This window comes from Rattus norvegicus, chromosome 11 (assembly GCF_021556685.1).
Source record: "Rattus norvegicus strain SHRSP/BbbUtx chromosome 11, alternate assembly SHRSP_T2T, whole genome shotgun sequence".
Classification (NCBI taxonomy): Eukaryota; Metazoa; Chordata; class Mammalia; order Rodentia; family Muridae; genus Rattus; species Rattus norvegicus.
In genome coordinates, this window is record NC_141544.1 from 66,096,867 (window position 1) to 66,122,601 (window position 25,735).

At 41.1% G+C, this 25,735-nt stretch overlaps 1 protein-coding gene across 2 annotated transcripts; it reads left to right on the plus strand.

The window, feature by feature from the left end:
* Positions 1-12,281: 12,281 nt before the first annotated feature.
* Positions 12,282-24,025, plus strand: C11h3orf85 (similar to human chromosome 3 open reading frame 85). Of its 2 annotated transcripts, NM_001432583.1 has the most exons (4): positions 12,282-12,309; positions 12,417-12,469; positions 22,111-22,247; positions 23,614-24,025. In NM_001432583.1, the coding sequence occupies exons 2-4, from the start codon at positions 12,421-12,423 to the stop codon at positions 23,701-23,703; spliced, it is 276 nt and encodes a 91-aa protein (NP_001419512.1). In that variant the 5' UTR covers positions 12,282-12,309; positions 12,417-12,420; the 3' UTR covers positions 23,704-24,025. The 2 variants fall into 2 exon arrangements, with proteins under 2 accessions (NP_001419512.1, XP_087431408.1); XM_087575282.1 differs by lacking the exon at positions 12,282-12,309 and having other exon boundaries at positions 12,312-12,469.
* The last annotated feature ends 1,710 nt before the right edge of the window (positions 24,026-25,735 follow it).

The following is a 25,735-nucleotide window of genomic DNA, read 5'->3' on the forward strand; positions in this document are numbered from 1 at the left end:
GACTAGTCAGAATCCTCTTTTTTATTTTTTTATTTTTGCCATAAAAATTGATTTATTGTGCAATTTCCTTCATCCTTTTGGAAGCCAAGAGTAGATTCTGTGTATCCAGTGCTTTCCATCTTTTCTTTCTTTTGTTCTTTCTTTCCTTCCTTCTTTCTTTCTCTTCTTCCTTTCTTTCTTTCTTTTCTTTCTTTCTTTCTTTCTTTCTTTCTTTCTTCTTTCCTTCCCTCTCTCCCTCCCTTCTTCCTTCCTTCCTTTCCTTCTTTCCTTCTTTCTTTCTTTAGTTTCTTTTTTGTGGATATTTTTATGTATTTACATTTCAAATGTTATTTGATTTCCAGGATTTTGGTCCATAAACCCCCTTATCCTATGCCCCTCCCCCTTCTTCTATGAGGATGCTCTCACACCCAACCCTTCCCACCTCCCCATCCTGACATTCCTGTCCACTGGGGCATTGAGCCTTGGCAGGACCAAGGGCTTCTGCTTCCATCAGTGCCCAACAAATCCATCCTCTGCTACATATACAGCTAGATCCATGGGTCACTCCACGTGTATTTTTTGTTGGTGGTTTAGTTCCTGGGAGCTCTGGGGTATCTGGTTGGTTGATATTATTGTTCTTCCTATGGTGTTGCAAACCGCTTCAGCTCCTTCAATCCTTTCTCTAACTCCTCCATTGGGAAACCCATTCTCAGTTCAATGGCCTGCTGCAGGCATATGCCTCTGTATTTGTAAGGCTCTGGCAGACGATCTCAGGAGACAGTCATATTAGGCTCCTGTCAGCATGCACTTCTTTTTTTTCTTGGATATATTTCTTTATTTACATTTCAAATGTTATTTCCTTTCCCAGTTTCCTGTCCATAAGCCCCCTAACCCCCATAAGGGTGTTCCCCCCATCCACCCCCTTAGCACCACCCCCAACATTACATTGCACTGGGGGTCCAACCTTGGCAGGACCAAGGGCTTCCCCTTCCACTGGTGCCCAAAAGGCTATTCTCTGCTACCTATGCAGTTGGAGCCCTGGGTCAGTCCATGTATAGTCTTCGGGTAGTACTTTAGTCCCTTGAAGCTCTGGTTGGTTGGCATTGTTGTTCATATGGGGTTTCAAGCCCCTTCAGCCCTTTCAGTCCTTTTGGTAATTCCCTCAAAGGGGGTCCTGTTCTCAGTTCAGTGGCTTGCTGCTAGCATTCGCCTCTGTATTTGACATGTTCTGGCCGTGTCTCTCAAGTGAAATCTATATCCAGTTCCTGTCAGCATGCATGCCTTAGCTTCATCAATCTTACCTAGTTTTGGTGGAATGAATATATATATTATGCCACATGTTGGGCAGGTTCTGAATGGCTGTTCCGTCAGTCTCTGCTCTAAACTTTGTCTCCATATCTCCTCCTATGAATATTTTTGTTCCCTCTTTTAAGAAGGAATGGAAGCATCCTCATTCTGGTCATCCTTCTTCTTGTGCTTCCAGTGGTCTGTGGATTGCATTTTGGGTAATTCAAGCTTTTGGGCTAGTATCCACTTATCAATGAGTGCATACCATGTGTTTTCCTGTGATTGAGTTACCTCACTCAGGATAATATTTTCTAGTTCATTCCATTTGCCTATGAATTTCATGAAGTCATTGTTTTTGATTGCTGAGTAGTACTCCATTGTGTAAATGTACCACATTTTCTGTATCCATTCCTCTGTTGAAGGGCATGTTCTTGGCATTCGAAATCGTATCTGGGTTGGGTGTCTGTATATAGGATGGATCCCTAGGTGGGGCAGTCTCTGGATGGCCTTTCCTTCAGTTTATGCTCCACACTTTATCTCTATATTTTGTCCTCTGAGTATTTTGTTTCCCTGACTAAGAAGGCCTGAAGCATCTACAATTTGGTCTTCCTTCTTCTTGAGTTCCACATGGTTTGGGCTAATACCCACTTACCAGTGAGTGTACATGACCAAATAACATGTGGCTGATCATATGCTATCCTGCCTTCCATCTCTCATTGTTTCTTGGTCATCAACCAAATGAGACTTTGCCATACCTCTGCTTGTACGGCTGTATGTAACTAGGCCATATAATAGCAATGGCTTTATGCCATTGTGATGTGTATTTTTTCCTCTGTTTTGTTTTCTCATTCTCTTTTGCAAAACATTCCACCCGTCTCCACTGAGAACTTCATTATTCATGATGTCATATTCTCATTTAAAGTAATCAGAGGACTGTTGTTCTGGTGGACTCTCTGATGGCAGAAGAAGGTGCCAGTCTAACATAAAGACACTGAGGCACAAAAAGGGCCTGGAGAGATCAGTTAAAAGTTCCAGTCCCAAATGTCCCCTGATATGGGGTTTTTCATAATTTCAAGAGCTATCCATGTAATATGCACTAAATTTGATTTCTGGCTCCAAAGGATAAATTTTTCATGGTCTTGAGAAGTCTGTTACAACTGATAACAAAGAAAAATAACTCTAATAATTCATTTATTCCTTATTCCAAGGTCAGGAATGAACAAAATAAGTCTGGTTTTAAAGATCACTCACACAGACGTGCACACACACACACACACACACACACACACACACACACACACACACACCAATTCTGAGTAACCTCCTATAGGTAAAAGTGACCCAGTCTACATCCTGTGCTCACTAGTGTCCATTTGTACGTGTCCTTGCTTCAGAAAGACTGTCCTGACCCACTGGCCAACCTCCATAGGAGCACTAGCTAAAACTGCTTGTTAACTTTGACCTGTTGACAATGGACAGAGATGGAAATAATTTAACCACCTTGGAATTCCTAAGAAAAAAACTGAATTGGAACAACTCTGAGGGAAGATGGCGGAACAGTGTTTCTTGTCTTTCTTAAAGCTCTGTTGTAGCCACAAAGGAACAGCAGCCTCACCAAGCAAAACCATTGCATCATGGGCAGGTGTCACTGCAGCTCGGCCCTCAGACATCTCAACAGACCTTCCAAACACTCAGTTCTTATGTGGATATGACATTTGGGAGGATCACACTTAGGCATGTTTGAAGGGTCTTCTCTTTGCTACTGTTACAGTTTAAAAGCTATTCCAAGGGGAAAGATTTAATCTTAGTTCTTGTCTTGAAGGAAAGAATTCAGCTGAAGACAAACAATTAAAACAGAGTTTAGAACAGTAAAGCACTGAATACTTCAAAGTTCAGAGCCAGCTGACCTAGTGGGGCTTTGCACTGTAAAAGCTAAGACTTTTAGGAATATTTATGAGGTGAGTAGTACTCAGGGGAAGTAAGGTAACCTCTCCTCCTCTCCCAAACCCTGGTGGACTGATCTCCCTTTTAGAGTATTTCTTCTTATGATCCTTCTGGAAAAGGTCAGAGATCGTCACAAGCACAGTACAAATGATATTCCATGTAGCTGAGCTCCTTCGAGGACACAGACCATTGTTCATTTACATGTGTGGCAATTTGGAAAGCCCCTGCTGGCCCTTACCTTGTACATAAAGTGAAGAGCTTAAGTACAGCTGAGATATTTAACGACAAAGGCATATTTAACTGTCAGGAGACAAAGCTATCAAGATACACCTACAGGTTCCTTGATTCCTTGTGCCAAATGCTTTTATTGCAAAGTTTCAAAGTGTATCTTCAAATTTTATCTATCAAGTAGAGCATGGAGGCACACATCCATTATTCCAGAACTCAGGAGGCCATGGTAGAAGGTCCATGAAAGTCTGAGGCTAGTGTGATATACATAGCAAGATTCAGGTTAGCCAGAGATCCATAATAAAATCTATTTCAAAATGAAAAGAAAAAAAGTCATATGTTGAATCCTAAACTATAACTAAAACCAACACTCATAGCGTAGCTGTATTTGATGAGGGAGATTTTAATGAGGTAATTATTTTATAATGAGATTGTTAATGGGCTCTGACCCAATCTGACTAGTTTCCTTTAAGAAGAGATGGTTTGGACACAGAGACATCAGGGATGCATATACCTGTTCACGGAGAAACCATGACTTGAAGAGCCAGCAGGAGACTGGCCAATAAGATCTCAGAGGAGACAAAGCCTACCAACCCCATGATCTCAGACTTGCATCTTCTTGTCCTGAAAAGAATATATTTCTGTTTTTATAAGCCACACACTGTGTAGCATTTCACTAGGATAGTACTGGAAAATTAATACGACTACCCAACAGTCATCAGTAGGAATCAATAGGAAGTGATTTCTGCACTTTCTTACTATGTTCTTCATTAAAATAGTGTCTTTCTACATAACCCAGACTGGCTTCTCTTTTTTTATTGGATACTTTTTGTTTATATTTCAAATGTTAACCCCTTTCCTGGTTTCCCTCCATAAAGCTCCTATCCCATCCTCACTCCCCTTTTTCTATGAAAGTGTTTCCCCACCCAACCACCCACTACTTCCTGCCTCCCTGCCCTGACATTCCCCTACACTGGAGGGTCCAGCCTTGGCAGGACCAAGGGTTTCTTCTCCCATTGATGTCCAACAAAGCCATCCTTTACTATATATGCAGCTGGAGCCATGGGTCTGCCCATGTGTACTCATTAGACAGTGGTTTAGGCCCTGAGAGCTCTGGCTGGTTGGTATTGTTGTTCTTACGGGTTTGCAAACCCCTTCAGCTCCTTCAATCCTTTCTCTAACTCCTCCAATGGGGAGTCCATTGTCAGTTCAACGGTTGGCTGTGAGCATTCGCCTCTGGATTTGTCATGTTCTGGCAGAGCCTCTCAGAAGATAGTTATATCAGGCTCCTGTCAGCATACACTTCTTAGCATCAGCAATATTGTCTGGGTTTGGTGTCTGTATGTGTATGGGCTGGATCCCCAGGTGGGGCTCTGAATGGCCATTCCTTCCGTCTCTGCTCCAAAATTTGTTTCCATGTCTCCTCCTAGGAATATTTTTGTTCTCCCTTACAAGGACTGAAGCATTCACACTTTGGTCATCCTTCTTGAACTTCATGGGGTCTGTGGATTGTATATTGGGTAATCTGAGCTTTTGGGTTAATATCAACTTATCAGTGAGTGCATGCCATGTGTGTTTTTTGTGGTTAGGTTACCTCACTCAGGATGATATTTTCTAGTTCCATCCATTTGCCTGTGAATTTCACGAAGTCTTTGTTTTTAATAGCTGAGTGGCACTCCATTGTATAAATGTACCTCATTTTCTGTATCCATTCCTCTGTTGAAGGACATCTGGGTTCTTTCCAGCTTCTAGCTACTATAAATAAGGCTGCTATGAACATGGTGGAACATGTGTCCTCCTTATATGTTGGAGCATCTTTTGGGTATATGGCCAGGAGTGGTATAGCTGAGTCCTCAGGTAGTACTCTGTCCAGTTTTCTGAGGAACCTCCAGATTGATTTCCAGAGTGGTTGTACCAGCTTGCAATACCACCAACAATAGAGGAGTGTTCATCTTTCTCCGTATCCTCACCAGCATCTGTTGTCACCTGAATTTTTGATCTTAGCCTTCTGACTGGTATGAGGTGGAATCTCGTGGTTTGTTTTGTTTTGTTTTGTTTTGGTTGGTTGAGTTTTTTTTTGGGGGGGGGGTTTGTATCTTCTTGATGACTAAGGATGTTGAACATTTCTTTAGGTACTTCTCAGTCATTCGATAGTCCTCAGCTGAGAACTCCTGGTTTAGCTCTGTACCCCATCTTTTAATAACATTATTTGGCTCTTTGGAGTCTAACTTCTTGAGTTCTTTGTATATATTTGATATTAGCCCTCTATCAGATGTAGGATTGGTAAAGATCTTTTCCTAATCTGTTGGTTGCCATTATGTCCTTTGCCTTACAGAAGCTTTGCAGTTTTATGAGATCCCATTTTTTAATTCTTGATCTTAGAACATAAGCCATTGGTGTTCTGTTCAGGAATTTTTTCCCAGTGCACATGTGTTCGAGGCTCTTCTCCACTTTTTCTTCTATGTTTCTTTTTTTTTCTCATCTTTATTAAATTGGGTATTTCTTTTTTACATTTCAAATGTTATTCTCTCCTGGTCTCCAGGCCAACAGTGGTCCTCCCACTGCAACCTCACAAGTACAGGAATTACAGCTATGAGTCACCAAGCCAAGCTTCTGTTATCCCTTTAATTTCCTGTCTCTTCCTGCCAGTTGAGCATTCTCAGTTTGCTCCCCCCTCCTCAAGTCATGCTGTTGCTGATGAAGGCTCACTACAGGTTGAAGGAGGAAAATGGCTATCATAAAATGACAGCGCAGCCCGCAGCCCTCATTTTAAATCTATTCCTTCTTTATCACGTTTATCTTGTGAGAATACCAGCACCACAGGAGCAAATTGCCTTCCCACAGAACTAATTCTAATCCCCAAGGGGATACTTGCAGAGAAAATCCGGTCCCATTCACTTCTATCCTGAATCTCCAGCAATGTTTTCTTTGCTTTTGGCTTAGTGAAGCATGGATGATTTAGCAAATGACAGACTTCGATTTGATAGCGAGCCAAACGGACAGCAATCCTTGATAGCTCTGTGCTCTGTGAACTTTATAGCACATTGCTGATGCTCAATAAATGTCACATTTGTCAACTATCAATTATTCAGTATGTAATGAGAAAAACGCCTTAGCAGGCATTTCCTTCAAAGCTTAACCGAGAAGCGGCGGAATTCCATCACTCTATCACAAAACAGATGGTCACTTTGCCTTAAACTTTAAGACTGAATACATGTGTATTAATGACACATCTTCAAATTACTCTAATTTGTTTATAGTGACAATTGGCAGAAGTCACAATGTTATTAAACATCAATAACAGGGAAATCACCCCATGCCCTGATTTTTATGCTGTTTTTATTGTTTTAAGACAGTGTCATGGGTTAGCAAGCTGACTCAGTGGGGACTTGCAATATGAGCCTGGGTTTATCCCCATAACCCAGAGTAGGAGAGAACCAACTCCTGAATTTATAATCTGTTAGACAAAAATCTACACGGCTCCACATACAAATCATATTCTATAATAATAATAATAATAATAATAATAATAATAATAATAATAATTTAAAACATTAAAAGATTGTTTTGTGACCCAGGCTGGATAGTTTTGACTGGCTTCAAATCTGTGGTTCTCTTGTCTCAGCCTCCTAAGAGCTAGAATTGCCTATGTGACCAACCATGATCATCTAACAAGAATTTTATTGCTGTTACTTTTTTTTAGTGGTGTGTGTGTGTGTGTGTGTGTGTGTGTGTGTGTGTAACAAATGATTTTTTAAATTCCACCAGTGGACTAATCACAAAAATTGTTATGAATATCCCAGTGTATATCCTGCTAATGTGTACCCTTGGTTTCTGATCCAATATTTTTAAAGTGGGCTTTGCTTCCCTGTAATCCTCTTCCAGCCTGAGTTATCTGTCCTCATGGAAAATTAAATCTGTTTCCTCAAATGTTCGTGAAAGGGTTTTCTTCCCCAATAGGAACAGTTTCATTTCCCTCCTGTAATTCTAGTATTTAAAACAAATATATGTGAAATACATCTAGAATAGATTTTGAAATTACCCAAAATTTACCCAAAGCATAGGGAATGCCTATGAAATAGTTGATGAACTAATAAATTACAACTATGAGATTCCCCATTTTCCCTACTATTATACTCAATTTGGGCCATACAAATTAGCACACAAAAGCAGATGGTGGTGGCACATGCCCTTAATCCCAGCACTGGAGAGACAGAGGCAGGTGGAGCTCTGTGAATTTCAGGCCAGCCTGGTCTACAGAGTGAGTTCCACGATAACCAGGCTACACATAGAAATTCTGTCCTGAAAAAAACAAAAATTAAGTTAATTTTTTTAAAAAAACAGTTAGCACACAAATGGGGGGAAAAGAAGAGAAAGATCCTAGACAGCACAGACCCAAGAATGACTTCTCCCTCTTCCTCAGATCAAGCAGGATCGGTGCAGTATTTCAAAGAAGGTGAATAGCTTGTACCTCCTCAAAGGGAAGTTCATTACACAAGTCCTGAATGGAATGTCCAAATGCTGTTAAATATTAGGCCTCTTGGGCTGTAGCAAATTTATAAAATCTGCCTCAAGCATACCAAATTGAATTCAAGGGCAAAACTATCTCTTCTCAAGATTATAGCTGACTTCTTCAAACTAATCCCATTCCCACATTGGGCATTTGGTGAGTGTGCCCCACTGTGGTGAAAACACCATGGAAATCCAGATGAACATAATGCTGAGAAGTTCGTGTTCTTTCAAGGAGGGAGAGGGATGAAGAGGAACAGTATCTGCCATTTGTCACAATTCACATTGTGAGTAAAATGGAAAACAAAATCCACCTTCCATGACTAACACATATTCCATATAATACTTCTATTGTAATTTCTGTATTACACAGGTGGGCCTCAGTCTGACTGTGAACCTCTGTAAAGATCTGCTCCACTGGTAAGAAGGCTATACCGAAGCCCTTATTCATTTGTTACTGTGTTATTCTCTGTCTAAATATCAGGCAGTAACTCTCACTGTGGGGCCCTCCATGGTAGGATACTCAGAATACAAATTGTGAAAAACCAATACTGGCTGTGAAACCAGTTCACAAATGCCCCCCTGAACAGTGTTGAGGAAGTGCTGGCCTCCTACAGCTGCTCTGAATACCTCGATTAACTTCACAAAAATGAGGACCATCAGCCAGTCCATTCCAGAGTACAACTACATACAGTTCAAAGTTCAGCACAACATTCAGTAGTGTTTCTGCCTTCTCCTGGAGTACAGGCTGGCCCTCTTCATCCACCGATGCTGAGACAGTTGAATCAAGCCAGGTTCTACTATGCGCTTCAATACTCAATACCAGAACCTTATAAAGGAGTGCTGTGTTCTCCAAGGCTTTGCAGTCTACAAAGTCTGATGGCATTAGCTGCTTTACAGTTTATGAAGTACGATGGCATTGGTAGCATGATATAGCAACTTTCTCTCCTTTCTTTTTCTTCTAAAAAAAAAAGATATTTTTCGATGATAACGGATGTGATCCACCCCCCTCTCTTCCCACATTTGCATGCCATTGGTATGCAAGAAACTGTGGTAGTTGACAGGGGTCTGTCCTATCATATAAAAGCAGCAACTTCCAAGTGGGAAACTTCAATAATAAACAGCCCAGGGATGGGCTTCATTAATCTATGCTACTTGATCTATTTTTTCCAAAGATAGTTATTTCAATTTCATTTCAAAGAACATTTCCGTTTCTCTAGAATTAGAGTTGCCAATTTTCACAGATTGTAGCATCTTTCATTCATAGATCACAAGAGGAGACAAGCTCCGGAGAAAAGGATTTAAAAAAAAGCCCAAGCCTCAACCCAAAAATGAAACTGCTGCATGATGTATATTTTGTGCAACTGGCCAGATACAGCCACAAACTGACAGACTTGTCCAGGAAAATCCTGACTGGATGTAAAGCTGTTTAATTAAAGTTGGATCAATTGATTCCATTAACTTCAGTAATGCTTACTAAGGGCTGTTATATGACAGGTGCCTGCTACGCACTGAAGACACGGGGTGGGGGTGGAGGATGACACAGCAGTGGCCTTCAGAAGGCTTGTCATTTACTTGGGAATATCACGATGCAGGGAAGCCTTGCTTGAGGACAACAAGGAAGCATATTTTAGAAAGAGGAACCCCGCCACACTGGAATCTCAAGGAAGGCTTTACTCACAGGAAAGACTATAATCTCGTTCACAAAGATTACTGTATCATATTTATTCCACTTCTAAGAAACTGCCTTTGTTCCCCAGGCCATGAATACATTTGGGACTGAAAACCCCTGATTTGATATATTACCCATATCCCACCTATATGCAGAAGCACCACCTGAACTGCTCTGTGAAGGTTGATCTGAATTTCTGGACACTCCTTCGACAAGCTACAGAATATTGGACAAGCTAGTGAGCCTGAGTTCACTCTTCTGTAGCAGGATAGTATACTACTATTTGTTTCTTTTTTTCTTTCTTTCCTCTTTTTGTTTTTTTTTTGTTTTTTGTTTTTTTGTTTTTTTTTTTTAAGATAGGGTTCTTCCGTGTAGCCCTGGTTGCCCTAGAACTCACTCTGTAGCCCAGGTTGGCCTCAAACAAATAGATGCATCTGTCTTTGCCTCCCTAGTGCTGGGATTAAAAGCGTGCACCACTATACCCATCTCATATTATGATTTTATGCTTCTTTCCTGCATCCCACTCAACAGAGATGAATAACTTGTGTGAAAATAAGAGACAAATAATAATAACAACAACAATAGGCAAAACCACCTTTCCTCTGTAAGCTTCATTTTTAAGTTCATAAACTGTTAAATTATGAAGGTTAGAGAAGGTAAGACATAATTTCTCTTTTTATCCTGACTTTATTTTTTTTTAGGATTTATTTATATATTTCATGTATGTGGGTACATTGTTGCTGTCTTCACACACACACACCAGAAGAGGGCATCAGATGCCCATTATAGATGGTTGTGAGCTGCCATGTGGTTGCTGGGTAATGAACTTAGAACCTCTGGAAAAGCGGTCATCGCTCCTAACTGCTGAGCCATCTCTCCAGTCCTTATCCTGACTTTAAAGTTAAGTATTTCCTCAAGATTCCAGAACACAATATACAACTAAAAACCCTTAACTCTCTTCAAAGTCAAAGCAAAGGAAATAAATAGAATTGTGGCAGTGGCCACTGCACCTGAGAAGTGTGGTTTGGATGGACACCTGGGAGGTGTGTTGTGGAGGACACCTGGGAGGTGTGATGTGGATGGACACCTGGGAGGTGTGATGTGGATGGACACCTGGGAGGTGGGGTGTGGATGGATGAACATCTGGGAAGTGTGGTGTTGGTGGACACCTGGGAGGTAAGGTATGGGTGGACATCTGGGAAATATGATGTAGACACTTGAGAGGTGTGCTATTGTTGGACACCTGGGAGGTGACCTATGGGTTAATACCTGGGAAGTATGGTATGCATCGATACCTGGGAGGTGTTGTGTGGATGACACCTGGGATGGGCTTTCATGGTTACCATATTTCTTTTCAGATAGAGTTCTTCCAAGTCTTTCATCTAGAGGTTCATGGAGACACAGACTCAGTCAGAGATCCAGATATTCCAACACCCTGCACAGTTCTGGCTATCAGGAAGATGTTTTTATCACTTTTATACCTGGATACATATTCCAGATTGGAAGTCTTGGTAAGACTGGAAAACAAATGTACAGTTTGCCGTTTACAACGAATTGTATCAGATGATGAATTCACTCAGCTAACTGCTCATCGCACCCAGGGATAAACAACTGTTGGCGACATGAGAGTGGGGTGTTGGTTTGCTTTGTAGTTTGTTGTTGGAAACAGATATTATAGTGCAGCTGAACACTTTGTTCCTAATTAAGCTTTATTTTGAGATGCATGGATTTACACACACCTGTAAGAAATCACCTAGAGAGGCTCCATGTGTCCTTTCCAAGCTTTTCCCAATAGGAGCATCTTGCAAAAGTGGAGTAAAGCCTTCTAACACATAGAGGGGGATGTTAACATAGATATAACCGCTACGTCACAGATCTCCCTGGTTCTGCATGGGTTCATTGTGTGTGATGTGTGGTAAGTTCCATTTAATTTGAACAATTTTTACATCACATCCTCATCACAATTCATATACAGAGTAAGCCTTATTGGCCTTTTCCCTCTTCATTGCTAATCTCTGGCAACCACCAATCTGTTCTGAACATTCACAATTTTGTTGTTTTCAAAAAAGATTAAACAAATGAACCATAAAGGATGTAACCATTTCACTGAATTTCCTGATATTCGCCCACACTGCTGTATCTACAAATGATACTTTTTACTGATGGCAGAACTCCATAATACATGGGTAAAACTTAACATTCGGTATTGAATAGCATCTGGTGTGTTTCATGACTTTGCTTCCTACTAATAAAGCTATTGATTAGGTATGAGTGTTGAATCTCAGATATATGTCCAGTACTGGAATTGTGTGTTGAATGTTAATTGGATGCTATGGCTTCTTTAAAGAAACTGCTAAACTATTCTCTGGCACAATTGTACATTTTAAAAATGTTTCCACTAAGAGTGGATGCGACCTTGGGGATGGTGGGGTTAGTAGTTCTCCTCCTCCTCCTCTCCCTCCTCCTCCTCTTCCTTCTCCTCCTCCTCCTCCCCCTCCTCTTTCGCCTCCTCCTTCTTCCTTTTAATGTATTGTGTAAGTGTGGAGAGTTAAATCAGTAGGTAAATGAATGGTTCATCTAAGTACAACCTGTAAAGTCAGTTCAAAAAGTCCAAAGGGTAAAAGGGCAGGAGGTATATAAATCTGTGACGTCAAGCAAGTGCCTCTCCCTGACTCCTTTCAGGCATTCAGGTACACAGTAAATACTTTATATGCCTGGGGAAAAGTATCTAGTGCACCCTAAAGCTTTGTCTGGAAAAGATTAAAGTAAATACATCTTTTGTTTATTTCTAAAACAGGATCATGGCCTATAAATTGCTGCAAGCAGCCGTGTGCTCCACCTTGCTAATAGGTAAGAGATCGGTTTGTTTCTTGGTTTGTCATATCTTTTACAACTATCAGGGTCCTTGGTAACTCCTTTTGGCTTCTGAAGGATATGAACAAATATGTCTTATCTGTGGACCTCAAAATCACTGAGGGAACCAAGGAAACTTGCCACGATATGTTTTCGAAATTGGTACTGTAGTGAGTGTGTGATTGTTTTATTCTTAATTATACATTAACATATTAACATTCTGGTTTAATTGTTTCTTCCAACGGAGCATTCTGGTGTCCTTGAACAAAGGAAAGATTAAAATATCTTTTCAGAGTTGTAATACTCATATAGTAGTGTAAGAACACCTCGAAGTACTTTGGAAGCATGAATTCATTAACTTTCCCTAAGCTCCATGTTTTAAAGACAGCTCAAGGAAGGCACCAGAGTCTAGGCAATTTACTGCCAAACTGACCCAGGAAATTTAGAACATACCAGAATTGAACCATTTGTTTCCTTGTAGCCAAACCTAAAATACTTAAGTTAACTTAATAGTTAGGCCTATATGAGTTATAAGTATTTCTGATAAATATCCATAATCTAGAATAAATTTGTTTCTTCCAAAAGGTCTAGACGAATGCAAAAAGTTACTTTTTGCATGAAGCTCTTCCCATTGATAGTAGCAACCCTTCGTGTGTGCCTTTGTGTCTATTTAGACATTAATTCCGAAGCTCTGAGGTGCGAATACACCTACCTGCAAGGCAATAGATGTGGCTGACCTTGCTTTAATAAAAAGAAAATGAAGTTGTAGCTAAAGCTCAAGGAAAAACAATTTGAGAACTGGAAAGTAAGAGGAGAGAATCATTTGCTGTACTGGGCCAGCCTTTCAGACCTTCCTCGGGGAAGGAGCCTGCTCTATTTGCAAGCTGTAGAAGCTGAAGTCTTCAGAATCATTCTCTGTCTTTGCACTAATGATAGGTTTAACCAACATCTTCTAAATTAGACAGCTTTACAGTAGGAATCAACTTTCTTTGCTTCTGCCTCACTTCCTTTTTCCTGTAAGAACAGTTTTCTCACCTGTCTGCCCTCGGGGCCCTTCATATTATAAAATAAGTAAATAATTTAAAAGTTTATTTTTATTATTTACAAAGTTTTCTCCGCAAAAGATTACCTGTGCAATGCATGGCTCTCCCCTAGAGCTTGACTTCGGTGGATGCAGGAGATCCTTATTACCCATTTTTAAAAATGATTGTTAGCTTCGCTGGAGTCCTTAAACTTGAGAGCAGAGTTCCCAAAGCATCTCACTAATTCTGTTTTCAAAATAGTAACATAGACACTCCCTGGGTAGGGAATTAGAAGTATGCCATAGTTTGATTTTAAAAATAATTATATCTCCTTTGAACATTTAGGTCAAAACTGCCTTCTCCTAAATTAAAGTCAGCAAATATTAACTGTGCCAACTAAGTTCCTTTTATGTGTCAGGGACATTCCATATTCTTGCAATTCAAGTCTCCCGATTAATCTGTAAATAGGCTCTACACACCGTTTATCAAAAGAAAACTGTGAGCTTTGAGAAGTGTCATGAGCACGCCACACAGACAGCCCCAGGTAGATGCTGAAGCAGTTCACATTGTACAGGGAGTCCAGCTGAAAGCAAGCCCCTTCTTCCTGTTTCCTAATCCATTTATTGCTGCGCTGAAGTCAGAGTTGACATGGGCATCAGAACACAGGCAAAACCTTGCCCTAGAGACCTAGATTCAGTAAAGTAGTCATTGGTTCCTCAATGAAAGGACAGAAACCATCAAGCTGGGTAACCATATTTGACAAGGTAACAGGGTTCAGCCAGCAGCTTGTCCAGGCAGTGCTATTGCTGCTCAGAGTTGAGCTCAATTCACCATGGATCTATCTCAATGGGGCATTAATAAAATCAAACCTAAAGAGTAAATATTGGATCTACAGCCAAAGCACTCGGGACACACTGGATCTTATCTGATCTCGGAAGCCAAGCAGTGTCAGGCTTGGTTAGTGCTTAGATGGGAGTCCTCCTGGGAACACAAGGTACTGTAGGGGGAGAGTGAATAGGGAGACTGGGGCTGTACCACAAGCTGAAGTAGCAGAGTATTTGCTTAGTGTGAACTATATAAACCTGATATTGTAGTTCACACCTGCGATCCCAGCACTTAAGAAGTAGAGAGGTAGGAAGATCAGAAGTTCAAGGTCATTGTTGACTCCAAAAGGAGCTGGTTGCCAGCCTACACTGCAAGGAACCCTGTGGAAAATAAATATGTTTGAAATGCCTTTCCCCTAGTAAGTCGGTCTTGAACATTATTGAGCTTAAGTGGATAGTGTATATCTGCCATCCCAGTACTTATGAGGCTGGGGAAGGAGGATCATGAGTAAGGGGGCTAACCCAGGCTACCTGGTGCACCGCTGTCTGAAACAAAACCACTGCAAGAGAATTCGGTTGTTTCTAATTTGCTTTGTAAAGAGTAGTTTTCACGGCTAGTCTGCTAAAACTATGCTCACACTTCCTTCCTCAGAAGCTTGTCTGTGCTTTCAGTCCCCCTCTGCCAGATTTCTTCTCAGCCGTAGGAGTGGCTCTTTCCAGCCACCCCTTGAAAGGCTCTAATCTTTTAGAGACTTGGTATTTCCTGATACAACTTTTATTTTATGAGATTTTGTTATTATAATTTCACCTGACTCATCATATTTGAGAATGAGTGAGAGAGTGGTGTCTTACGTAGCTTAGGGTGGCCTCGGATTGTCTATGAAACTCAGGAGATCTGCCTGCCTCAGCCTTTCAAATGCTGGGAGCTACAGGTGTGGGCCTGTCCTGGAGTAGGATTGCCTGATACTCTTAAGGACATGCACAGTGACAGTAAATAATAATGACAGGAGATAATTTGATTGGAGAGAAAGGTGATGTTGCTAAAGACCGGATTCACTGAGTAGTGAATGGACGATCGAAACTATTTACCTGTCCCTGTGGCACCAAGTGTTGTGGTCCTGGAGATATAGATAACATAAAGACAGCCAGGAAGTGGCACTGCCTGGTCACTGTCATATTGTACGAAAAGCTGCCTTTCATGGGGTCTCAACTTTCCTGTCCATGTGATTAAAAACTAGTGAAATCTTTGCTGCTCCCAAGACATATCCAAGGAACTGTGCAGTGTGTCTGCCTGTATATGTGTGTCACCATATGTATGCTGAAAGCCGTACCATACCAATTAAACTCAGGTGATGTGACTTATCAAGATTCTGCACAGATACTGTAATATCACCACTCAGTAAGCGGAGACGAGGACACGGCAGTGAATCCGAAGCCGTCAGCAGTTCTCAGGTCAATAAAATTGGTTTCTCAGCTAGAGGTTCAGATGCGAAGAATCCTGTTAAATATTTCAATACACCAGAATTGAAAAGCCAGGCTAAATTAAAGAATTTAGCCAACCTTTCTGTTTTCCAGCTCTCTTCCTCCCTTGGTGTCCTTTCTTTACCCCGAACCCTGTTCCTTTGCCCCATGGCTTCTCACCTTCTGTGACCTTCTGTCCTTTGCCTTCTCCTTCCTGTTTTCTTCACTTTTCTCTCTTGCTTTCTTTTTACTTTTTCTTTCTTTCTCCTTTTTAATTCTTTCTTCCCTTTGAGATTAGAGTCTCCTTTACCTCAAGATGGCTCTACCTCCATTCATTTTCCAAGTTCTGGGATTACAGACACACACCAAGACCACTGCAAGGCTCTCCTATTAGTTGTTTGGAGACAAACTTTCACCATTTAACCCAGGTTGGCCTCAAATTTTTAGGCTTCCCACTTTATCTTCCTCGGGCCCAGGACTATAGGCACATGTGATGATAACAAGATAGTCTCTTCCCTTTTTTCTTTCTAATTCCCTTTCTCTTCACTTTCCCCCTCATAACCCAAATCACCCCTCTTCTCTCATATTCATTCATCTACTCCCCCTACCCACTCTCTCTCCCACCTTCCTCCCCATCCCCTGCCTTCTGCTTCATTTTCGCCTGACTTATTTCTTGTACTAAATACCAAGTTGCTCATCCCTTAATCACAAGTCTTTGGATCAGTGACCAAAGTCAAGTGTAGAAAAAGAATAAAGTAAGTGGCTTCCTTATTGTTTAAGAAAAGGACTTAAAGGTAGGTGCATTGCTTTTGACTGAGATACCAATGCTAGCGAGCTGAGTTGGGAACATAGCAGTGAATTAGAGTTCTTCTTGGGCTCTAAAGCATGATCTTCTCTCCTCTCCTCTCTACTCTCCTCTCCTCTCAGCGTCTCTCTCTCTCTTTCTCTCTCTCTCTCTCTCTCTCTCTCTCTCTCTCTCTCTCTCTCTCAGGGAGAGATGGAAATAGAAACTTAACAGAGAATCTTTTCCCCCTACATTTACAGGATTTAATTTTTTTTGCGTTATTGGTATGTTTGTATATCGTTTTCACAACATCCTCTTTTATACTTGCTTCTTAGGAACCCTTTCTCCTTTATCCCAGTACATCCTAGAGAGCATGCAATTCTGCCTCCCTTGACAACAGAGAGGAAGTGACTGTGTAAAGTAGGCAGTCACCAGCAGAGACAGAAAAGCATGGGTCTCTTGTGCCTTGTGAGTCATCCAGCCTGATGTCTCTGCCTTTAGCATTCCTTTGGAGGATATTGGAGAGCATTTGTGAGAACATAAAGAGAGCTTATTAAGTCAGACTAATAGGGGATGAAGAAAGGATAAGCTATATAGAGTTAAAAAGAGGAAGTATTTTATGGGTTATAAAGATTTTAAGGAAGGTGTTAACCTGGCTGATAATAACTACATTAAGAAAACAACATCACAAAACACCCTTTGGAAAACCAACAAAGTAATAAAACTTGGGGTTGAATTTCTAGACCCCAGCCAGGTTAAATAGACCCACAAACTCAAAACCCTGCTCTTGCTTTCAGTAACTTTCAAGGTTGATGAGGCAAAACGAGAAAGGGAGGAGAAATCTCTGAAGCAGAGAGGATAATTGCGTGCTCCACTATATTACTTAGACTATATTTCCAGCCTGGCGACCAGCTCTGAGGCGACCTTGAGTCATCTCATCCCCCAGGGTCAATTTTTCCGCTTGTAATGCCAGATAATAAATAACACTTGCTGCCTCTGTCTCCTAGGTGATGCTATTATCACCACCAATTAATATTTATTGGCTGCCTGTTGGGCCTGTTCTGCTGAGGTGGGTCCTTTGCCCTGGGAAGGAAGGAAGGGTTGTATCAGTAAAACATTTTCCATGAAGAAAAGGGGAGCAGAGTTCCAAAGATAGAGTTATTAAAGCTTAAAATAGCAATGGCACATATTTTAAATCATGCGTCTCTACTGAGCCTTATGTAATCGCTCCTTTGTTCTCAGAGGTTGTACAATGTACCAGGATAATTGTGCAGTAGAATATGAGTTATACTTCTGGTTGATCCTAAGAAACACTGTGTCAAGCAACTAGTACATTTCTCTTTCTACCTGGGATGACCTAAGTACCAATATTTAGCAGTGTTTTTATTTGCTGATAATATTTGGTCCACTTTGCATGGCAATTCACCTTTTTGGAAAATGCCTTTTAAAACAAGATTATCAGGCCCAGGGTGTGGGACATTGTGACCTACCACCTTTTTTACAGGATAAATGAGGAATCAGAGGAGTCCCACACGAGCACCTCTTAGAGAAACAGAAACGAGCGTGTGGTTAGTCTGTACTGTGAATGAATGAGGGCTCTTCTGAGCGTCTTCAGATCAGTGGTGACTTCCCATCTCCACTGTCATTATCACACATATGCTAATTAGAAGAGTCTCAACCTTGTGTCTTTTGATCTGCCTTCTCCTTTTTTCATCTGCCTATCCACTGACAAAAAGTGGGAAAATAAATGTGGCATGTTTATACAATGCTGTTCAGCCTTACAAGGGAATAGGCCTTTCACAGCATGTCGGACCCTGCATACAGTTTGCTAAGTGAAATAGGCATGACTACAGGATGAGTGCACTTACTCAAGGTACCTGGAATGCATCTTCAGCAAGACAGGACGGAGAATGGTGATTACCAGTAACTGGGAGAGGGTGTGTTGGTAGTCACTGCTACAGTGTTCAGGGGTTCTGTCTGGGATGAGGATATCATTCTGGAAATGGACAGAGGCGATGGTTACAAAACATATGAACGAACTTGCTGCTGCTGAATCATAACCTCAAAAACAGTTTTAAAATGCTTGTTGATGATAGCACAGACCTTTGATCCCAGTGAGGAGGAAGCAGAGGCAGGCAAATCGCTGTGCGATTAAGGTTAGCCTAGTCTAGGTACTGAATTCCAGGACAGCCAGGGATACATAGTGAGATAATTTCTCTAAATAAAAAAATTAAAATGATCATTGTTACATTTCATGCATTTTATTAAAATAAAAACAACTACAAGTAAATTTGGCCCCTTATTTTCTTGTTCAGAAATTATGATAGAACATTTACGAATTAAAATCCAAATCCCTTAGCATTGCATTCAACATACGTTGGGCTCCAGGTCCAATTCGCCCTTCAACGCTCTCTAAGTATGTCTACATCTCAGCCACTCCTTTCCATCACATTGGCATCACATCTTTCCATCACATCTCTGAACCTGGTCTTGGTTGGATGGACTGACTGTCCCTTGGCTGTCGGCTCCTTTCAATTTGAAGTAATGTTTTTGTCTTACACTGTCTTTTCCAAGCTATTGAGATCTCTGCCTCTGCTGACAAAGCCAGATTCTCTGCAAGGTCTCCACAGTGGTATGCAAATTAATTATACCCTTAGAGCTGCTCAACATGATACGTGCTTCTCTTTACAATACAGAGAAGAGTGAGGTAGAAGGACTGATGGACTGATGTGGGTTCGAGGCTGCCTTGCGTACGCAGTCAGTACCAGGAGAGCCCTGGTTACACAGCAAGATCTTGTCTAAAGATGAGAAGAAATAAAATAAAACAATATATCCCTTAAAAGTAGTTACACATACTACAGACTGTCTGGTCACAGTGTGTTCTCTTCAAGTTACACGTTAGCTCTGACTATGAGTTCCCACATGATGCAGGTGGCTCATTGCTGCACGCACACCAAGGTTATGGGTCGGGGCTATCTTCTGATATCTTACCAAACAATGACAATCATCAAAACAGAGGCTAAAGAAGGGGACATGAGGGTCTTGGGGCACAAAATTTACATACCTCTGAGAATGGTTTTTTTTTTTTTTTTGAGTGTTATGTTCTTAAGGCCCTTCCTTACTTCGCTACACACCCACCCTTGTGAGCGACATTTCTCCCGGACCTACTGAAACCTCCTGGGCCTACTACTTCAAGTGCCTACTGCAGTTCTTACCTACTGTGACGTAGCTAATTGCCTCAAACTGTAGCAGCTTAAAACGATAAGCATTTATTATTCCCGTTTCAGGGTCAGGAGTTTGTAAGTGGCTTAGGGCCTTGGCTCTGGCTCTGTTTTTTGTTATTGTTTTTGTTTTGTTTGTTTTTTAAAATAATAACACATTAAACAGTTACATGGGCATACAGTTATCTAAAGGCCTGGCTGGAGCAAAGGCATCAGGTTCCAAGAGGGTAGTATGCACAGATGTCAGGAAGCTTGGAGTGCACGCCTTTCCTGGGGTTACTTGGGTGTTTTCAGGTCATAGCATCTACCTTCTCTTAGAGCAATTAACTCGGTGCTGAACACATCAAAGCTCTACGCTAGTCACAAAACAAGAACATGCCATCACTTTTGCAGTATTCTGGGCTACACAGCACAATCCTATGAACTGAAGGAGGGAAATATCCAAGTATGGACATCAAGAAGCAGAGGGGTTTGGGGGCTGTTAGAGAGGCTTTGAAAAATCCTAGGTTGATTGCATGAAATTGGACTGTAATATTAAGACAATATTACCCTGGCACCTGTCACAACAGTATTCTGAAATTAAATATTAAGTTATGACTCTTCTTTCTACTTATTTCTAGCCATTGATTCTGGATGTAGGCTTTGTAGATTCCTGTTAAAAGTTGTTTCTACACATCATTCCTCTAATTTAAACTGAAAACCCCAGCCTGTTCTGCTACCCTCCTGATCTAACTTTTTCTTCATAAACCAAGGAAATAGCTGTTTGTGCCCTCTGCCCCATCCTCAAGTACAATGTAAGTGGATCATGTGCTGTCTCAGTCTGCTACATATCATTAATCTTTGACCCCCAACTAACCAGCAGCCCTTCTGAGAGAGAGTGCTGTATCTCACCATAACCTGGCTCCTGAAAGAGTGTTGGTCATAATCTCTGTTAATTATAAGGCTGGAGAACTCCTAATGTAGCATTCTTTAGCTTTGCATTTTGTGAGAAATGTTTATCAAACATGAAACACAAATTATATTGTTATTGCAAAGGTAGGGAGGAGTTCCACTTTTTTCTCCACACTGATTACATTGTGTTGCATTTCTGTACAGGGTTGTTATTCTCAAAACAAAATACACTGTACTATCAACATAGAGAGTTCAAGATGAGGATTTTAGGACACCACCCCCATATCTATGCAAATAATGACTTCTGAGAGAGAAGGAGAATCTGTTCTTTCCAGGAAGGAGCCCCAGATAGTTTAGCAATCCCTTGTCAACTTTAAACACATTACTTATGAGGACCACTAAATAGACTGAGAACATTAAGTATGCATGCATATATATGTACATATATAACAATAATAATTTAAAAGGAAGAGGTCATAAATTTGAGAGGAAGTGGGGGCACAGGGAGAGTTAGAGGGAGGGTAGAGGTGAAAATGAAAATAATGTGAACACTGTTTACATACAGAAAACCCTCAAAAAATTAAATAAGCAATAATTTTTGGAATGCTTTCCATTTTTATCTGGTTTGAGTTTACATTATTTGAACTTTAGTCTTAAGCTTAATTCACTCTGTGGAGACTTTTGGAGTATATTCATTCCCCCCCATGTGCTGTATTCTAACAAAGTCTGTCTTTGTTGTTGTTGTTGTTGTTGTTAATATGTATGGGTCATTTGTTGGCAAATGTGTCTGTGTATCATGTGCATTCCTGATGCCCATGGAGACCAGAAGAAGTCATAAGAGGGTACAAAATCACCTGGAATGGGAGTTACAGATGGTGGTGTGGGTACTGGGGATCCAACCGAGGACCTTTGGAAGAATAGCTAATGTTCTTAACTACTTTCTAGCCCCTTGGGAAGTTTTTTGCATGTGTTCTATTGTTTAGTTTTTGAGACTTGATCTCATGGAACCCCCATTGGCTTCAAAGTCTCTATGTAGCAGGATACAAATATCGACTGGCTGGTTTAAGGTCGGGAGCCAGTATCTATTAATTTATGCAGCACTTACAGCAATTTAGTATGTGTTACTAGCACGCTTTACCTACAGCTTAGAATTAAGTAATTTTTGCAGAATCTCAGAATACCTGGGATTTTAACCCAAACTGTGAGGCTCCCATACATGTACCACAACTCTGCCACACTTTTCTATCTACTTGTAGGTTATGGTGGTGACACTACACAGGTTACAAAGGGCACGTCATATTCCTCGGGGCTTAGTTTTCCCAGACTGCCCCACCACAGAAACCTGGTTTCTCAAACACCAGAGTTGTGCCTGTTTTAGAGGAAACATAGATATGTAATGTATGTCCTAAGCTGCTGTGCCTTGGTCTAATTGCAGAAGTGTTGGGAGCACCATTTTTGATGGAGGACCCAGCAAACCAATTCCTACGCCTAAAAAGACAAGTGGTACACTTGCAAGATTTCTGGGGCCCAGATCACCACCCAGATGAGAAGGAAATATCACTGGCTGATGAGGTACTGGTATCCAATACAAGTAGTCCTTTATCGTAATCTTGCAAACTGGCATTGCATCCACTGGCATTCCAATGACACCAGCCTTCCTTCGTGCTCTCCTTTTTAGCTTCTCTGAGCTGTAATTTCTCTCCCTCACCATGAAGTGGCTTTTACCTAGTAAATGCCACAGCTTGCTGAAATAGTGAGCTCAAATGTCTTTTCTTTTCTCATATCCTCTTCTTCATTTCAAGGGGGCATGAATGCTTCCTTCTCCCTCCCTTTTGCATGCTGTTTATATGGAAACAATTCTCAAAATATCACATGGATATTATTAGTTTCACATACCCAGCCTCACTAAATTACCAAGGCCAGGTAATACCTTATCCATCAAGGTAATTATTCTTTGGGTCTACCCAATTACTGCTACATGGTAAAGGCTTAATATGTTATTGAATGCTTGGGTGTGTGGACAAGTGGATAGTGGCCCCAATGTCTACTCTCAGTTGTTTACTGCCTAGTATTCCTCTGTGAGCACCATTGTGCCTTTGAAGCCCCTTCATGTGCTTATCTTTTGTGCATTTTTCTATTCATTTGATCCAGCTCCAAAAGAAATAAAATCAACATGCATTAGCCAGTTGATGCTCATGTTTACTTTTCTGATAGAAAAACAACAGAATTCTGAACCCAGTGAAATTGCTAACTTACCTGACGATGTCCATGACCCATGATTACCCTCTTACAATTTAACAACTTAAAAATAAGTCTATGACAAATTATTAAATTTTCCTTTGTTCTTTCCTTCCTTCCTTCTTCCTTCCTCCCTCCCCCTCCCTTATTTCTTTATCTCTTTCTGTCTCAGGCTGTCATCATCATCAGGCATGAGTGCATTATAAAAACATAAAAAACACGAAATGTCCTTGGTTTGTATAGCCCCAATCCTAGCCTTCTCTGCTTGGCTATGTCTTAACTGGTCTACCAGGGCCACTTCGCTTTCGCTCAGCAGCTGCTGACAAAAACCACTAGCTAGATAATGCATGTAGTTTCATGCTCCTTTTTCTCCAGAAACTATCATTTACAATTACTACTATACAGCACTGTTTATTTTGGCAAATGAAATAAGTATATAGGCTTGATACACAGTGCCTTCTTTATGGGATACTAAAATATTCAAGTGTACTCCTACTTGTTATCATAGACCAATTCAGTAATCAACTGACAGATGCTGCAATGTCACAAGGCAGCCATGTTGATTCACAGTGTCCCCCAGAAACCCTGTAACACAACTGAGCACTAGAATAACATATTCGTACAAGTGTCAGGTAAAGAGAATGACCAGTGCCATCATATCTCACCTGCTCAGACATCCTGACTTGTGTTTCCTTTGCAGGCTTGGGAAACATGGACTTCTTTGAAAGCAAGTGCACACCGCTATTTTGACACAAACACATTGGCCTTTGATATATCTGCTGTCCCATAAATGGACTTGAGTGTTGCAAAGGGAAGAACAAAAATGGTAGGAGTTGGGACCACAGTGTGCTCAAACCACAGGCTTGGAGAGACGGGAAGACCGAATGTGGCCTTCGCTATATTATTTATTATGCCTAACTCACAGACACTATGAACGAAACAATGGTGAAAACCCTTGCAGACATCTGGATGAAATTGGAAATTCTCCATAAATGCCCATTCTTGAGAAAGAGCATAAAGTCTAAAGTAAAAGCATTTACCCAAAGAAGGGCTTTTCTGAAAAAGGGGATGCAAACTTCAACAAATAGTGCCATTAAAACATTCTGCTCACAGCTCTTGGTTTTCTTGCCTCTTCTTTGAGTGAGTTAGCTTATTTTTATGATTTAACTCAAAGCAGAGTCATCTCAAACAGAACTGGCACCCAGCCCCCTTTCCCAACACTTGTCACTTTCTAAAGCCATTCTATTGTTATCTTACTTTTTTTTATTAACTTGAGTATTTCTTATATACATTTCGAGTGTTATTCCCTTTCCCAATTTCCAGGCAAACATCCCCCTCCCCTTCTTTATGGGTATTCTCCTCCCCATCCTCCCCCTCTTGCCAACCTCCCCACAACAATGTAGTTCACTGGGGGTTCAGTCTTAGCAGGACCCAGGGCTTCCCCTTCCACTGGTGCTCTTACTAGGATATTCATTGCTACCTATGAGGTCAGAGTCCAGGGTCAGTCCATGTATAGTCTTTAGGTAGTGGCTTAGTCCCTGGAAGCTCTGGTTGCTTGGCATTGTTGTACCTACGGGGTCTCAAGCCCCTTCAAGCTCTTCCAGTTCTTTCTCTGATTCCTTCAACGGAGGTCCTATTCTCAAATCAGTGGTTTGCTGCTGGCATACTCCTCTGTGTTTGCTGTATTCTGGCTGTGTCTCTCAGGAGAGATCTACATCCGGCTCCTGTCAGCCTGCACTTCTTTGCTTCATCCATCTTGTCTAATTGGATGGCTGTATATGCATGGGCCACATGTGGGGCAGGCTCTGAATGGGTGTTCCTTCTGTGTCTGTTTTAATCTTTGCCTCTCTCTTCCCTGCCAAGGGTATTCTTGTTCCCCTTTTAAAGAAGGAGTGAAGCATTCACATTTTGATCACCATCTTGAGTTTCATTTGTTCTAGGCATCTAGGGTAATTCAAGCATTTGGGCTAATAGCCACTTATCAATGAGTGCATACCATGTGTGTTTTTCCGTGATTGGGTTAGCTCACTCAGGATGATATTTTCCAGGTCCAACCATTTGCCTATGAATTACAAAAAGTCATTGTTTTTGATAGCTGAGTAATATTCCATTGTGTAGATGTACCACATATTCTGTATCCATTCCTCTGTTGAAGGGCATCTGGGTTCTTTCCAGCTTCTGGTTATTATAAATGAGGCTGCAATGAACATAGTGGAGCACGTGTCTTTTTTATATGTTGGGGCATCTTTTGGGTATATGCCCAAGAGAGGTATAGCTGGATCCTCAAGCAGTTCAATGTCCAATTTTCTGAGGAACCTCCAGACTGATTTCCAGAATGGTTGTACCAGTTTGCAATCCCACCAACAATGGAGGAGTGTTCCTCTTTCTCCACATCCTCGCCAGCATCTGCTGTCACCTGAGTTTTTGATCTTAGCCATTCTCACTGGTGTGAGGTGAAATCTCAGGGTTGTTTTGATTTGCATTTCCCTTATGACTAAAGATGTTGAACATTTCTTTAGGTGTTTCTCAGCCATTCGGCATTCCTCAGCTGTGAATTGTTTGTTTAGCTCTGAACCCCATTTTTTAATAGGGTTATTTGTCTCCCTGCGGTCTAACTTCTTGAGTTCTTTGTATATTTTGGATATAAGGCCTCTATCTGTTGCAGGATTGGTAAAGATCTTTTCCCAATCTATTGGTTGCCATTTTGTCCTAACCACAGTGTCCTTTGCCTTACAGAAGCTTTGCAGTTTTATGAGATCCCATTTGTCGATTCTTGATCTTAGAGCATAAGCCATTGGTGTTTTGTTCAGGAAATTTTGTCC